Source organism: Nilaparvata lugens, chromosome 6 (genome assembly GCF_014356525.2).
Source record: "Nilaparvata lugens isolate BPH chromosome 6, ASM1435652v1, whole genome shotgun sequence".
NCBI lineage: Eukaryota > Metazoa > Arthropoda > Insecta > Hemiptera > Delphacidae > Nilaparvata > Nilaparvata lugens.
This window is the reverse complement of record NC_052509.1, coordinates 52,159,196-52,173,770: the sequence shown is the minus strand read 5'-3', so window position 1 is coordinate 52,173,770 and position 14,575 is coordinate 52,159,196. Positions and strand designations below refer to the sequence as shown.

At 33.9% G+C, this 14,575-nt stretch overlaps 1 protein-coding gene across 4 annotated transcripts in view; it reads right to left on the bottom strand.

Annotated features, from left to right (window-relative positions):
• Window positions 1-2,489: 2,489 nt before the first annotated feature.
• The window catches only part of LOC111064338 (exonuclease mut-7 homolog), a 34,992-nt gene continuing 22,906 nt past the window's right edge, over window positions 2,490-14,575 (bottom strand). For all 4 annotated transcript variants that reach the window (XM_039431201.1, XM_039431202.1, XM_039431204.1 and 1 more), the window contains exons 12-15: window positions 12,915-13,133; window positions 10,214-10,345; window positions 7,960-8,256; window positions 2,490-2,689 (exon numbers count right to left, since the gene is read on the bottom strand). In XM_039431201.1, the coding sequence (XP_039287135.1) occupies window positions 2,546-2,689; window positions 7,960-8,256; window positions 10,214-10,345; window positions 12,915-13,133 (792 nt within the window). In that variant the 3' untranslated portion in view covers window positions 2,490-2,545. The remainder of the gene's footprint in view (window positions 2,690-7,959; window positions 8,257-10,213; window positions 10,346-12,914; window positions 13,134-14,575) is intronic.

Below are 14,575 nucleotides of genomic sequence, written 5' to 3'. Positions count from 1 at the left end.
ATCGCTCATTGATTGTTTGTGTTTTCAGCAGGCTACAGAAATTAAGAAAAACATTAAATGAAAAAATGAACCGTATATATATTTGAAACGAAACATAATTTTCAACAGAAATAAAAAATGTTTTGGAATAAATACTCCTTCCACAATAATAAAATAATTATCAAACAAAATAAAAGTACAAAAACATTATCTAATCATTGTATAATTTCAATGATTATATCTTAGCAAATAGATTGATAGTTATCAAGTGATAGTAGAATGGAAATGGATTTTGAAATGAGAAATACAATGTTCTATTATTTTAAACATTGCATCTGAGAAAATAATGGGAAAATATGTACTAATTTTATTTTTACTGGATATAACAAAATATGCATGGGATTGAAAGTACATTACAAAATTTAGACATATACCAAGCAAGGAAAAATTGAGATCTATTTTTTTTTAATTTACAAATAACTTGAAAATACCAAGCAAGGAAAAATTGTTGGTTTCAAAAATGCATTGTGGTGGAGTACGAGGGACATCTCAAAATTAAGTTACACTATAAATAAAAAAATCATTTACAAATACGACTTGTTTTAAATAAATATTAGAAATTATTTACTTCTTTGCATTGTGAAATGTAATGTAACTAAAAATTATGCTTTTTACTTAGAATTGTTGATAAATGTTACAAGATAGTGTTTTCTTGCTTATGCCTGAGAAAGTTTAAAAATAGCTTGTCGCAGATCAAGGGACTTCATTGCTCATTAATATACTGTAAATATATATATGGTGTGTAACTTATTTAAGAGATGTAGCGTACCTCGTATCAAATATTCCAATTATTATCACTATTAATATAGTATCATTGATACAGCTGGCAATATATTATTGTAAATAAATTCTCACAACATTTAAGTAAGTAAATACGATTTTTATCGCTGGAATTATCTTCAGAATTTTCATCTCACAGCCCAATCCCTGCACTCTTATGAAAGTATACATTATAAAATCTCTTACCATAAAAACCATAATAATTCCGTTTGCCGGTGTTTTTGCCTCACCTACTGTACTTATGCATATGAACATAAATTGAATCTTCATTTTATAACTATAATTTATAATGTAAAGGATATCATTTCGTTAGTATATCTAATTAAATAAATGTATGTATGTTGGTTTAAGTGCAGTAGCATATACTTATATTTATTTTTTGTAAAGATTTTTTGGATTTTGTTTTTGGCAAATAAAATTCATTCATTCATTCAATTATGCTTATTGCTAAGTTATAATGACAGACAAGAATCCATTTATGTCATAAGACTTGCTATCAAGTACAACATGAAAAATTCATTATCATAGTTTGTACTTGAAGTAAATTTTTATAATTGTTAAACTTCTTGTTTGAACATAAGAAAAACTTCAAAACAACTCAGGAATTCTCTTCAAATTGCTAATTCACTCAAATCACCATTAACTCTTGAAAGTTAGTAGTACAGTCAGTACTAACTACTTCAGTTAGTAGCATAATTATTACTCATCAAACATATATAAATAGAAGATGTCCAATTACTCAATAGCTGAGCAATTACCTCAAGTTTTTAATATTCAAATAGAATCAAATCATTTTATTATAACTATTATAAAAATGATTTGATTCTATTTGAATATTAAAAACTTGACTAAATGATTGACGATGATGACATTGATGACATACTAAAATGATTTGACTAACAAGTATTTGTATCTTTGCCTCTAATAAAAGTCGATGATTATGAGATATGATCAATTTTGATTCTGATATTCATTTATAATACATAAATAAATTATGTAACCAGACATAAAATTATTGATTTTCATCATAATCCATAACCATTAATGGATGAAGTAGAAATGTGCCGTTTTCAGCTAATAAACAAAAGGTAAAAGTGCCGTTTTCAGCTGGTAAAATAAAATATGCACTGTATTTAATTTCTAATGTTTAAGACTATTTTATCTTGAGAAAAGTATTGTGGAATATTACATGTGGTAATGGTAATCACGCTATGCAGTAACTCAAACATGATATTCAATTCTTACGAATTTAAAATACAGTACTATTGTTAAAGAAATTCATACCTAGAATCAAACACATTATACACTGATACACATAGAATGAAAATCTCTCTAGTTAGTAAATTAAATTTAATCACTTTGGTAAATCAAGTGAAATCACAAGAGTTTACATCGCAGTTAGTAAAAGATAGAAAAATTCAAATCTTTAAAAATTTAAAATTGAAATTAATATAAAAAAATTACGAATTTCTGCTTCAAATAATCAACTTAAAAATAAATAAAATTGATTATAATTGCCCATTTTAATAACAAGTTACTTTGAAAAATCGTTCGTTAGTATTTCCTTTGGTCCCTATATTATATCAAGTTGAAATACTTGATAAATCAGAATAACTACTACACAATACCAAAATACCTATCAATTATTCTTATCTCATAAAACAGCCATCTTAAGCGTACATAAATTTATTCCTTAAATAAAAATATATATGAAGAGTTGAAATGTTCAAACGATGTTGGCGATGAATCTGTGATTGCTACTCTGCAACACTCGGCTCAAGTGACTACCATCCCAGTAGCACTTGCCGCAATTCTCACAGATGTTGAAAAGCGACACTTTGTCCAACACTCCGACTGGGATTTCGGCCAACTGCAACCAAACCGACAACATCAAATCGAACAATCGTGCATAATATTTCAGGTGATATTAAAACATAACAAATATTTGGGCGCACAACAGATATAGAGTGACACAGAATAACGGGAACTTTTAAAAACGCTATAAAACATTAGTGGGAAGAGTGAAAATGATTTTATTTAAACTAATGTAAAGTTCAAGACTTGCCATTTGAGAATTATTAATAACAAGAGTGTATTCTCTTGAAATCTGTGTTAAGATTCCTGAATGATTGCTGCTTGGATATTGTTAATTTCATTTTGATTTGTCTGTTATGATTCACAGAGTTATTGGTCAAGTTGTGAAAACGTTTGATTTGAGATAGCTCCACAAACAGAAACTCGCAGGTGGACAGATCATGGGACCAGAAAACGCAACCTAATCGTGAGATTACACGCAGATTACATGGTTACTAAACAATACTCACTCGCACAGTTGCCATTGAATGCTGTGCAGAGTGGATTTCGCTCACAATTTCATAAATATTTTTGAATTAATTAAAAATTAAAACAGAATTCAAAATGAAATTCGCAATATCCCAGATGCGATGTTGCAGCGATCAATGAGGAATCGTCACACAAATTTAAAGAGTGTATTCGTTCAGGAAGAAGCAATCTTAAAGAAGTAATTGTCAAAAAGTGATAGACTTTATTAATAATTCTCAAATGGCAAGTCATGAACTTTACATTAGTATGAATAAAATCATATTTGCACTTCCCACTAATGTTTTATGGATTTTTTAAAAGTTCCCGTTATTCTGTGTCATCCTATACTATACACCCTATATAACAGATTCAGACTCATGAATAAATTATTCAAAAGTATTTACAATACAGTAAATCCAATATTTTAGCGTTGTCAAGATTCACTTTCAAAACACATGCCAAGAAGTTGTCATTATTACACACGCTTGATTGACGAATGGATATGTCCTATATAGTCCGGGCGCAAATGTCATGAATAAGGCACTCCGTGGTCATTTTTGAGTAACAGCCGTGGAAGATGTCTCAATTTCTTCGTTAGGTCTAGCATAATAAGGATCGTGATGATGATAAGTCGAAATCACAGACAAACACCTCAAAAACAAGATGGCCGCCAAAATTTTCAGGGTTTTGCTATATCGCTTGTATTTCGATAACCGTTCAAGATATTCAACGGTTTTTTTAGACGAAAATATTTTTAAAATCTTCCTCTACAATTTTTGTTCTATAAAATTTTCCTCTAGTTTTTGAGATATCCGCTCTTGAAGGTGTGACATTTATGAAAAAACACGTTTTCCAACAATTTTTTTTCTATTTTTGCTCTTATAACTTTTCAAAAATCGATGGGAAAAATCCATGCTGAAATTGTTGGAAAACGTGTTTTTTTCATAAATGTCACACCTTCAAGAGCGGATATCTCGAAAACTAGAGGAGATATAGAAAAAGTTGTAGGATGAATATTGTAGGAAATTATGTAAGCTTCAATTTGTTATATGACAGTCAAGTCCTCAAGATACATAGTTTTTGAGTTTATGCGAGAAACCAAAAAATGGCACCTTTAAACAACCCCCACCCCCTTAGCACAGGGGGTAGGGGTGGGGACTTTTGATATGTTTATCTCCTCACTACCCTGAACAGAACTGCGGGGTCAAAAATTGTCTTCCCAACTTTTCCCTCTATACCCTTTTTTGAGCATTTATTGCCTGGACTAGAAGAGATTGAGACCATTTGCAAGTCTCTATCTTGAAGTAGTCATGAAAAAATCGATTTTATTGTTCTAGCTTCTTACCTCATGCATATGGAAAAACGCACCAGAAAGCATGCAGGGTTTTCTTTGGAGGGCGCTGGAGAACTCATTTTTTGACGTACAGGGCATGAAGATATATAGTTTCAAAGTTGAAAAAACGCTCTAAATTTCATAGATACAAAATTCCTCTCTATCTCTTGCACAGAAAAAGTTATAATGGAATGAAATTTGAACAAATTTGGAAAAAGTTTTTTTTTGGGATTTTGAAGGTTATAAATAAAACAATAAGCGTTTTAGAGGAAAATTTTATGGAACAAAAATTGTAGAGGAAGATTTCAAAAATATTTTCGTCTAAAAAAACGGTTGAATATCTTTTGAACGGTTATCGAAATACAATCGATATAGCAAAACCCTGAAAATTTTGGCGGCCATCTTGTTTCCGAGGTGTTTGCCTGTGATTTCGACTTATCATCATCACGATCCTAATTATGCTAGACCTAACGGAGAAATTGAGACACCTTCCACGGCTGTTACTCAAAAATGACCACGGAGTGCCTTATTCATGACATTTGCGCCCGGACTAGTGAATTTCCTAATACATTTCAAAAGATGTTGTAATAGTACTTTACGTAACAAGTCCGGTAACGATAATTTACCGCATAAGTATGATTGTTTCTGCCCGAAACGTAGTTGAGGGCAGAATTATAATACGAATGCGGTAAATACGTTACCGTGCAAGTTACATACAATATTTTTTGTCATACTTATCTGAGAAGAATAATATTGCTGAGAAACAGAAACCATTACCTGCTGCTGCTCGAGCTACTGCATTCTATAAACATGACCTAGCCTGTATATATTATAAGATTTCAGATGAGTTCTTATAATTTATGAAACTCCTTAAATGAGTTCTTCAATTATTTGAGTTAGTAGCCTATATTAATTACTCATATGTTATTGGGACTCAGTAGAGTCCTAACATACTCGTCTGTAAAGAGAACCTCTTTACAGTATAGTATGCTGTAATGAAAATCACATGTTTTCTTTTTCTGCAAACAGCTGTTTACAGGCTTGATTTAATGCATGGAACACAGCTGCAATTGAGTAAGTATGACAAAAATAATTTTGACGCCCTCAAGATTTGCTTCACTGGAAAGATTCAAATTAATAACACTATTTTTAACACACTGTTGGCTACTATAATTAGATTCACTTCAGACTGTTAACATTGGTTGAATGGGAAGCATTGACGAATTTTTTATAAGGTGGCAATAAATGATAAATAGCATTTTCTCAAATTCTAATGAATAATAATTAGAGGAAAATCCAATTGAATGCTGAAAAACGTCCCAAAGACTTCTGCTACTGCGAATATTGAACACTTAGAAGGAAAGAGGTACGGGAAGAGTAGAGGAACGAGAAGGAAGAAAGAAGAAGATAAAGTTTTGCTTCGATATCATTAGTGTGTCTTCGATCTCTTTTGCTTTTCCACTATTAATGTAAACTTTGAATTAAAAAACACTTTTGAAGTGGAAAAATTACTTTTCCTACGGTTACCTTGAAAAGTGGCCATTCCTGCACTGATTACAGAACGCAAAGAATCACTTTTCCGCTCTAGTGCGGGAAAATTTTTTTTCTGCACTCCAGATTTGCAACATGGCAACACAAAATAGTTGGTGGGTTATATGGAGGATTAATGCACGAAAACAAAAATTAAGTTGGTAACAATGACTGTGGTTAGATTTAGATAATCATTTCAATGGCTACCCTACATTTATGATAAAATCCCAATCTAGAAATCCAAAACAAGAATAATGTTCATCTAAATCATAATTAAATAATCATCGTTTACGAATTCTCATCATTTAATAATAAATAATAGTTCTTTTCTATTGATAATTATTATTTCAACTGCAAGCAATGAGAAAAGTAGCAAAAATGTATATTTAATATACATTATAAAAATCGAATTTAGAGGTTAAATGATTACAGTTCGATATCCATATAAATAAAAAAACATAAGAATACTACAATAAATATTCTCTGTTGTCTATGTTGTTTTTATAAATATTTTTCAGTTTACTTTGAGCATTTTTCTCGGTAATTTGAGCAAAAGTCTAAATTTCTGAATCCTGTTTCTGTAGTTTTTAGCTGGATGAAACAAACTTAGGTACGATTCTTCCCCGCTAAGTCGCGCACTTGTCGGTTCAGCCATCTTGCAGCCATCCCAATGAGCTGTTGGCGTGTATTTTGAATGTGAATTTTTTGTTCTATCTGTATTTTTTCTGATTCTTGAATGAATAAAAATGATAACTTTGGCTGAGAATTTTCAACTTCAATTTATTGGATTATTAATTTTTAAATGAATTAAGGTTGTTATTAATAACAGCATCACACACACAAATATTTGATGGATTTCAGCCATCATTTTACCCATAATTACCCACTTTTAATATTCAATGCTCTGTAGGAAAATTCAAGATCTGTAGGAAAAATTTAATGTGAAATACGTGCGCAAAGTTCCTCGGCTGCACTCAAGAAGCCATTCCTAGATTTGGCCATTTTTTGTGTATTGGAATATGGGCTTAAGTACACTCAACAATAAATTTTCCACTTTTCGACCGAATTTGACTTATGATGCATGATTTTGGACCGCCTTGACGAGCCGAGAAGAATGAAGTGTAGTACGATGAAATCTGAGCATTGTGTCAGAAGTTATAAGTGTTTGAAATTTTGATCCTACGGGTGTCCTTAAGCGCGCCTCTCCACTAGGATATACTGAAATGAAGTGCATCTAATGGGTGATTCTCGTAGAACATAATCTTATGAACTTATGTCATGGTGCGAAATATCAATGTGAAGACTATGTAGTTGGTGATGATGGTTGAAGCTGAAAATTAGGTGTTTTTCACAATACAAGGAGCAATGTTGTCAGGTGTACCTGGAAATCTATATGAGATAGAGCGCTCTACCAGATCTCAGATTGTAGAGCACAAAAATACGCCCAGAGGGATTTTAAATTATACATCGAAATGGTAACAATTGGAAGATATTGTTGATCAAAATCTAAAATTCATCGAAAATTGATTTTCTCTTCAAATTTCACTCATTTTTGAAAAATCATAACTCAGTACTCATTGGAGATAGAGTGTTCCGAATGATCTTATTTGATTCAGAATTTCATATTCTAGAAAAAAGGTGAGAGAAACTTTTTCTGTCCGATTACGAGATTTGGCAGAAATAGCTGAAAACTGGAAAATGAGCCGAAATTACGAGGTTTTTGGGCCACCCTGTATCTAGCACAAGGAAATTTTGCATGAAGAAATTGATTCTGGACTTCTCTTATGTACCCAAATAATATATTAAAAAATCAGAAATACAATATAAATTGCATGCTAAACGAAACGTTAACGTGAATATTAAGAAACCCACCCTAAGTGTTTCCAAAGTGTTTTTAAATTCAAAGTTTCGATAACATTGTGATTTTTAGATGTTTTGACGTATATTTAGCCCACCTGTATGTCGGCACCCTTGGTAGTTTTGCACGAACCCAGTTGAACGATCTCTCCTGGTTTTGGCTGGTAGTGGTGCATCTTATGCACAGGAGGACCCGGCTGGAAGTCATCCTCCTCCTCTTCCTCCTCATAGTCCACATCGTAGCTACTACACAGGTCGTCCACATGGAAGCGTGGCGGCTCTGGTGACGTCACTGCTTCGTAGTGCGGCTGCGCAGTTGCCTGTCTCGTCGCCTCCACTATCATCTCTTTCATGGTATGCGACTCGACACGGGCGAACTCGTTGCAGTTACACACCTACCACCAACAATCGACTATGAATCACTATGTTCAAGATTATCACTGTTTTTAGATCATCACAATGTTTCAAATAATAGTACACCATCAAAAACTAACATACAGATACCCACCCGGTAGAGTACGAGTCACGTCAACTGTCACGTCAGCTGATTACGACCGAGTATCGATCAGCTGATTACTTGCCGGCAAGATTCAATACATTAGATCTTTACTATGTTTGAAATAATGACACAGAAACAATTGGACAGTAGATCGTCACTATGTTTGAAATGATGTCATAGTTAAGCTGGGGTTTCGTTTGTGCGTAAATGCCGTCGTCGACCACGACAGGATGAGGATCTCAGATTGGGTGGTTTCAATTTGTCTGAATAACCTAAAACATTATGTTCAATTATGTTTTAATGGGGAAGGTTGAGTTTATACTTTTAAATGGCAATATGTTGATATTATTAGAAATGTTTGATTCTTGAATAATAAACACAAAATAATGAAAAGTTATTTGATCAGCTGATTTAGCACACCTGAAATTTGGAAAATATGAATATCAACAATGCTTGTCGTCGTCGACTGCGGAAGTTTACGCACAAACGAATAAGCACCTTTTGATATTCAAGAAGTGACAAACTCGCTTGTACGCAGATGAAGACAGTTGCCAAAGAATATCAACATTATATCTGATTTGAATCAGGGGTCGAGTGTTGGATTCAGATCATACGATATGACAAAGGAATTCGATACTGTAGAGCACAAACTTCTGTTCAATAAACTTAAACATTATGGTTTAGATACAACCTCAGTTAAAACTATCTTATCATACTTGAGCAATAGAACGCAATTTGTGTATACAAATGGTAGTCTTTCTAAAGGTCGACACATAAGTTATGGAGTTTCTCAAGTGTCTTCATTGGGACCTATACTCTTCAATATATACATTAATGATCTTTCTGACTCTATTGTAAGTGAATCTAATTCTGGCTTTTTGTTTGCTGATGATTTTGGCTTAGAGGTTAAAGGAGAGACAAATTCTGAAGTAAAAAATGCTCTATCCAATTACACAACTGATTTAAAAGATTGGTGCTCGGCGAATTACCTTTCATTGAATGAGGACAAAATTAGTGATATCTATTTCACGTTTAGAAAAAATGATGATTCCGGTAGCTGCCCTGTGGCAATCAAGTTTCTTGGTATCTGGATTGACAGGCACCTGACATGGAATCATCATATTAACTATGTAATAAGAGAATAGACACCACCATAATTACGCAACAAGAAATGGAAAGAGTTCATAGGTATCAGCACAGTACATCTCAAAAACTGAATCCCTATATGGCTGTGAAACTTTATAATTATTTGCCTGCCACTATAAGATCTTTATGTGAAAGCGCTTTCAAGTTGAAAGTAAAGGAAGCTTTAATAGGAGAAACCCAGTTACAACTTGAAACTAGAAAATATTGAATAAATAAAAATAGTATGGATACTAAGGGAGAGTGCACACAGAGAGAAGTCAGAGCGATCTTTTAGGGTAATATCGATATACATTACTGGTTACATAAATTTAAATCCTGTTAATACACTACCTCCGTAAAAAAAGCCGTAGGGCATTCGTGTGACGTCAGCACAGGTAGGGCTCCTACACCAATAAAAATTCGTTGATTTCAGCTGATCTATATCAGCTAGTGTTTTTATTGGTGTAGGAGCCCTACCTGTGCTGACGTCACCAGAATGCACTATGGCTTTGTTTACGGAGGTAGTGGTTAAGACCGCTGTCTTGCCGAAAATTCATCATACCTCTACATATTAAAAACACCGAAATACAGCAATTCTTCAATTGTAGAACTTTGAGTTGATACAATAACTTAATTTATTTTGATTGTGTGTATTTTAAATAAATTATTTATAAAAATATAATAGAACTCCAAAATGAGAATATTATTTAAATACCGAGCTTACGTACCATACACCGGCTGAAAATATCCGTCTCTTTGACGGCGATGTTATAATATTCTAGAACTTCAGTAACCTGGTCTTCTGTGGATACTCTATCATTAACCTTGTAACAAAATGTTGGAGGCAAATCATTGAAGAACTGAAATGAAAAAAGAACACTAGATGAGTATTTTATGATTTCAACTATCCTTATCAACAATAACTTTCTTTCCCACACTTTCATGACTTCCATTTGGTCGCTCAAAGAAAACCATCTGTCTTCACATAATAAACTAATAATAAACTAATAATAATAATTTCAAGCCTTTTTATCAAGATTGTTGGCGAATATAAGTTACGCGAACATTCTGAATAACGGTTGCATCCGAATAAATGTCTGGAACAATTCCCAGTTATTTGAGACATCGAAAGAAGTGAGCATTTTATTGCTGGTGTTAAAATATTTACAAATAGAGAAATTATTCCAAAAAAGTTTTTACTTCAAGATTAGTGTAATAATTTATTCATTTTTTATGAACCGATAAGATATGAAAACTGCATTGGAATCTAGTTTTGAAAAAAGCTAGTCTGGATCACATTATATAACAATCATAATTTACAATAAACCTATTTTTTCGGACATTTTATTATTTATCAAAATTTGGGAACAGAATAGTTTTAGGCTATACCTGTTGTTCTATCCCGATCATATTCATATGATTTATAATTATATCAACAAATAAATAATCAATATTGATGGTTTTAACAGTCACAAATAATGCATATAATGGAATATTCAATAAAGTATTTTAATAGGGCTACTCGAATGTTTAATTATTAAAGAAAATTACTGATATCCTTTTCATATTTTCTATATAAACACAACTAGTTTCGAGAACTTATGTGCCATTTTCAAGTGTAAAAATGAATTATTTTATATTAATCATAATTCATTTTGACACTTGAAATGGCATAAGTGCTCGAAACTATACTGAGGTCTACGTTATAATGACAGTGGAGAAAGATACGAGAACATCTTTGCCGATTTCCTGCTTTGTCACTACCTTCTGTAGAGGTATATATGATGTGATGTGATTATTAACTGTTCGTTCTTGTTTATAATAATCAATTATATTTTATTCGCCCAGAAAATATATATTATACATTTTATGATTGAGATAAAATATTTTGTCAATTAATTATATTTATACATTGTGAAGAACGATTTGGCAACGTTGCAGTGCTAGAAAAGGACAGAACTATCTGTTTTGACGAACGATAGACAAGGATAGCAACTCTGATGTCCATAAAATATTGCCATTATAGCGTGGACCTAACTGTTGGTAGATTGACATTAACTGTCCCATATATTGCAGAGCTATATATACACTCTTATCAGAGCTGTTTACCAGAGTTAATGTGGTACATTAACATTGATATAAACTCAAACCACTAAGGGCCTACAAATAATATTCGCTCAATTTCAATCAGAATACCCTAACCAATTAAAAAAAATGTCTATTAGCCTGTTCACATGACAGCGATTTACGCTCGGTTGTCGCGCGGTTGACCAACCGAACGGTTGCCAGGTATAGGGAAACACATGGTGCCGTACACATGCAACGCTCGGTTTTAGTAGTCGCCGGCGAATCGCGGCGGTTGTAGTCTCCAGTCCAACCGCTCGGTTTCCGGGCGGTTCGATATACTAGAGCAGGCATGAGAGCGTACACATGTCTTCAGTCAACCGAGCGGTTTCGAGCAGAGCAGTTCACATAGTGCACATTCTATTACAATTTCAGTTCAATTAAAATTTATTCTATTACAATTTTCAGTTCAGTTACCAAGTTCAGTTTAAGGTGATTTGTAGAGGATCATAAGACAGACAGATACTATATTTCATAGTAGGGTAAACTAGCCCTCGTTGGGACACTGTAATTCAAACAGCTATAAGTTGGACAAAAATAAAAAAAAATCGTTTTAATTTTATATTGATTGTATTTGCTTAATCTAACACTTTCATGGCAACTGCATTGATTGTCAATTGATTTTTTATTGCAAAAACAATTTTTTGGGAGTGTCCCTCCTGGGCTTAAGATCGGCCCACGATGGGTCATCCCTTGCCCAGGTTGGGACATTGAATTAAAAATAAAGCAATTCGTTATTTTAGGTACATAATAAGTTACTTTTGGTCATTTTTAGTAAATTGAATAACTTTCTCAAAAATTGATATTCTCAGAAAATTTTTGTTTTATTCAATCTACAATACCATGAAGAATTTGCCTTCCAAATCCCATGGATTTATCTCTTACCGTATTTGAAGAATTTACTGTTCCAAACATTTAATCTTTAGGCGCTCATATCTCAAAAAGTAATGATCGGAAAAAAATATTTTTCTGAGAAAACTTTTCCATTTTGATAGCTTGATGATAAACAAATCGAAAAACTTTGAAAAATATCACCAGTAGAAAGTTTAATTTCAGCCTTTGCACAGTCTTAACCGAGGGCAAACCGATCATGAATCGCTGGCATGTGTACGTTGCTGGCAAATCGAGCGATTTGCCAACCGCGCGACAACCGAGCGTAAATCGATGTCATGTGAACAAGCTCTATGCTTCAAAAGAAGTTTACATTAATTAGTTCAACAATATTTTCAAACGTCTCTCAAGTATTTTATTATATTAGTTGGACTGATTAAGGTTTGATTGGGTTTTATGATTTAGGTTTTTTACCCGATTGAAAAGGGATCCAGAGGCTAGGACAATGCGATTCTCAGAGCGAGCCAGATGCAGGGATTCCTCGTAGATCTGACCGGGAGGGATGATGTCCGTGTCAATGCCCAACATCCTCAGCTTCTTGCCAAGGCCTTCCAGGTGGGAGACGCACATCGCGTACATCCACCCAACACCCACTGGCTCACTGTTCGGCTTCGGAGGCATCTGCTTTTCCACCTAGCATCACACCAAACCTCATTCAATCAATTCTATTTCTATCTTATACCAATTAATCAATCTATATATTCATGGAGACAACAGGTAGAAACTCTTTTGCCTCCTTCACACAATACAAAAATTTTCAACATAATACAATTTTCAATAAAGGGACAGATAAAAAAAGAAAATAAACAAATTTAATTCTGAGAATATTACTTTCCATTATCATTCATTATTTACTTTTTAAATTATTTGCATCATACATACATACATACATATCCGGGTCGCGTTCCAGCTAGTGCCGGGTCTGGGTGTTTACAATGCCTCTCCATCTTGTTCGGTCCTCCCACCATCGCTCGTCCTCCACCTGCCGCCATCGGTGTCCTCTCTTCTCCACTTCGTTGGCCACTGAGTCTGTCCATCGTCGTCGCGGTCGTCCTCTTGGTCTCCTCCCTTCAATCCTCATCTCCTCCATTCTCCTTGGCAGCCGATCCTCTCTCATTCTCTTCATGTGCCCAAACCAGCGTAGTCTCATACTTTCAACCTTTTCCCTTATACTCCCCATGTTCAAATCTCTTCTTATATCCTCATTTCTAACTCTGTCTCTTCGTGTCTTCCCCTTTATTGCCCTGAGGAACCTCATTACTCCTGCCTGTATTCGACTCCACTCTCTTTCCGTCATCGTCCATGTCTCGGCTCCGTATAATATGATGGGTACGTAATACATCTTGTACATCATAATCTTTGCCTTTTCTGGTACTTTTCCATCCCGAATCAAATGTTTCACTGTTTGGTAGAAATTCCCCCCCCTTTTGCAATCTTCTAGTTATCTCGTGGTTTATTCTCCCGTCATCTGCAATTTCACTGCCCAAGTACCTGAAACTTCCAACATTTTTCAGGGGTTCTCCATTCAATCTGATATCTCCGGCAAAATTGTCATCCCTTCCAAAAACCATTACTTCACTCTTTTCCCTGCTTATTTTCAGACCATATTCTCCATAACCCTGCTCCAAGCATCCAACTGCATCTGTACATCCTCAACTGTTTCTCCCCAAATCATCATATCATCCGCAAATATCATTTTCTTATCCCTTTCTCCTACTTCCTCTCTCACTTGTCTATTCATTCCTTCCATAACTACATTGAACAAGGCTGGTGATAGAATACTTCCCTGTTTTAGCCCATTCCTTACTTCAAACTCGTCTGTACAACCACTTTGTGTTCTTACTCTGCACTTATATCCCCTATACATCTCCTTTATTATGCCAATATGTTCTTTCTCAATCCCAAAATTTTCCATTTCCTGCCACAAACCTTGCCTATCCACTGAATCATACGCTTTCTCTATGTCTATAAATAGCATCACAATCTTCTTATTATATTCCCAGCTCTTTTCCATCAGTTGTCTTATGGAGAATATAAGATCTACTGTACTGCGGCCTGGTCGAAAACCATATTGT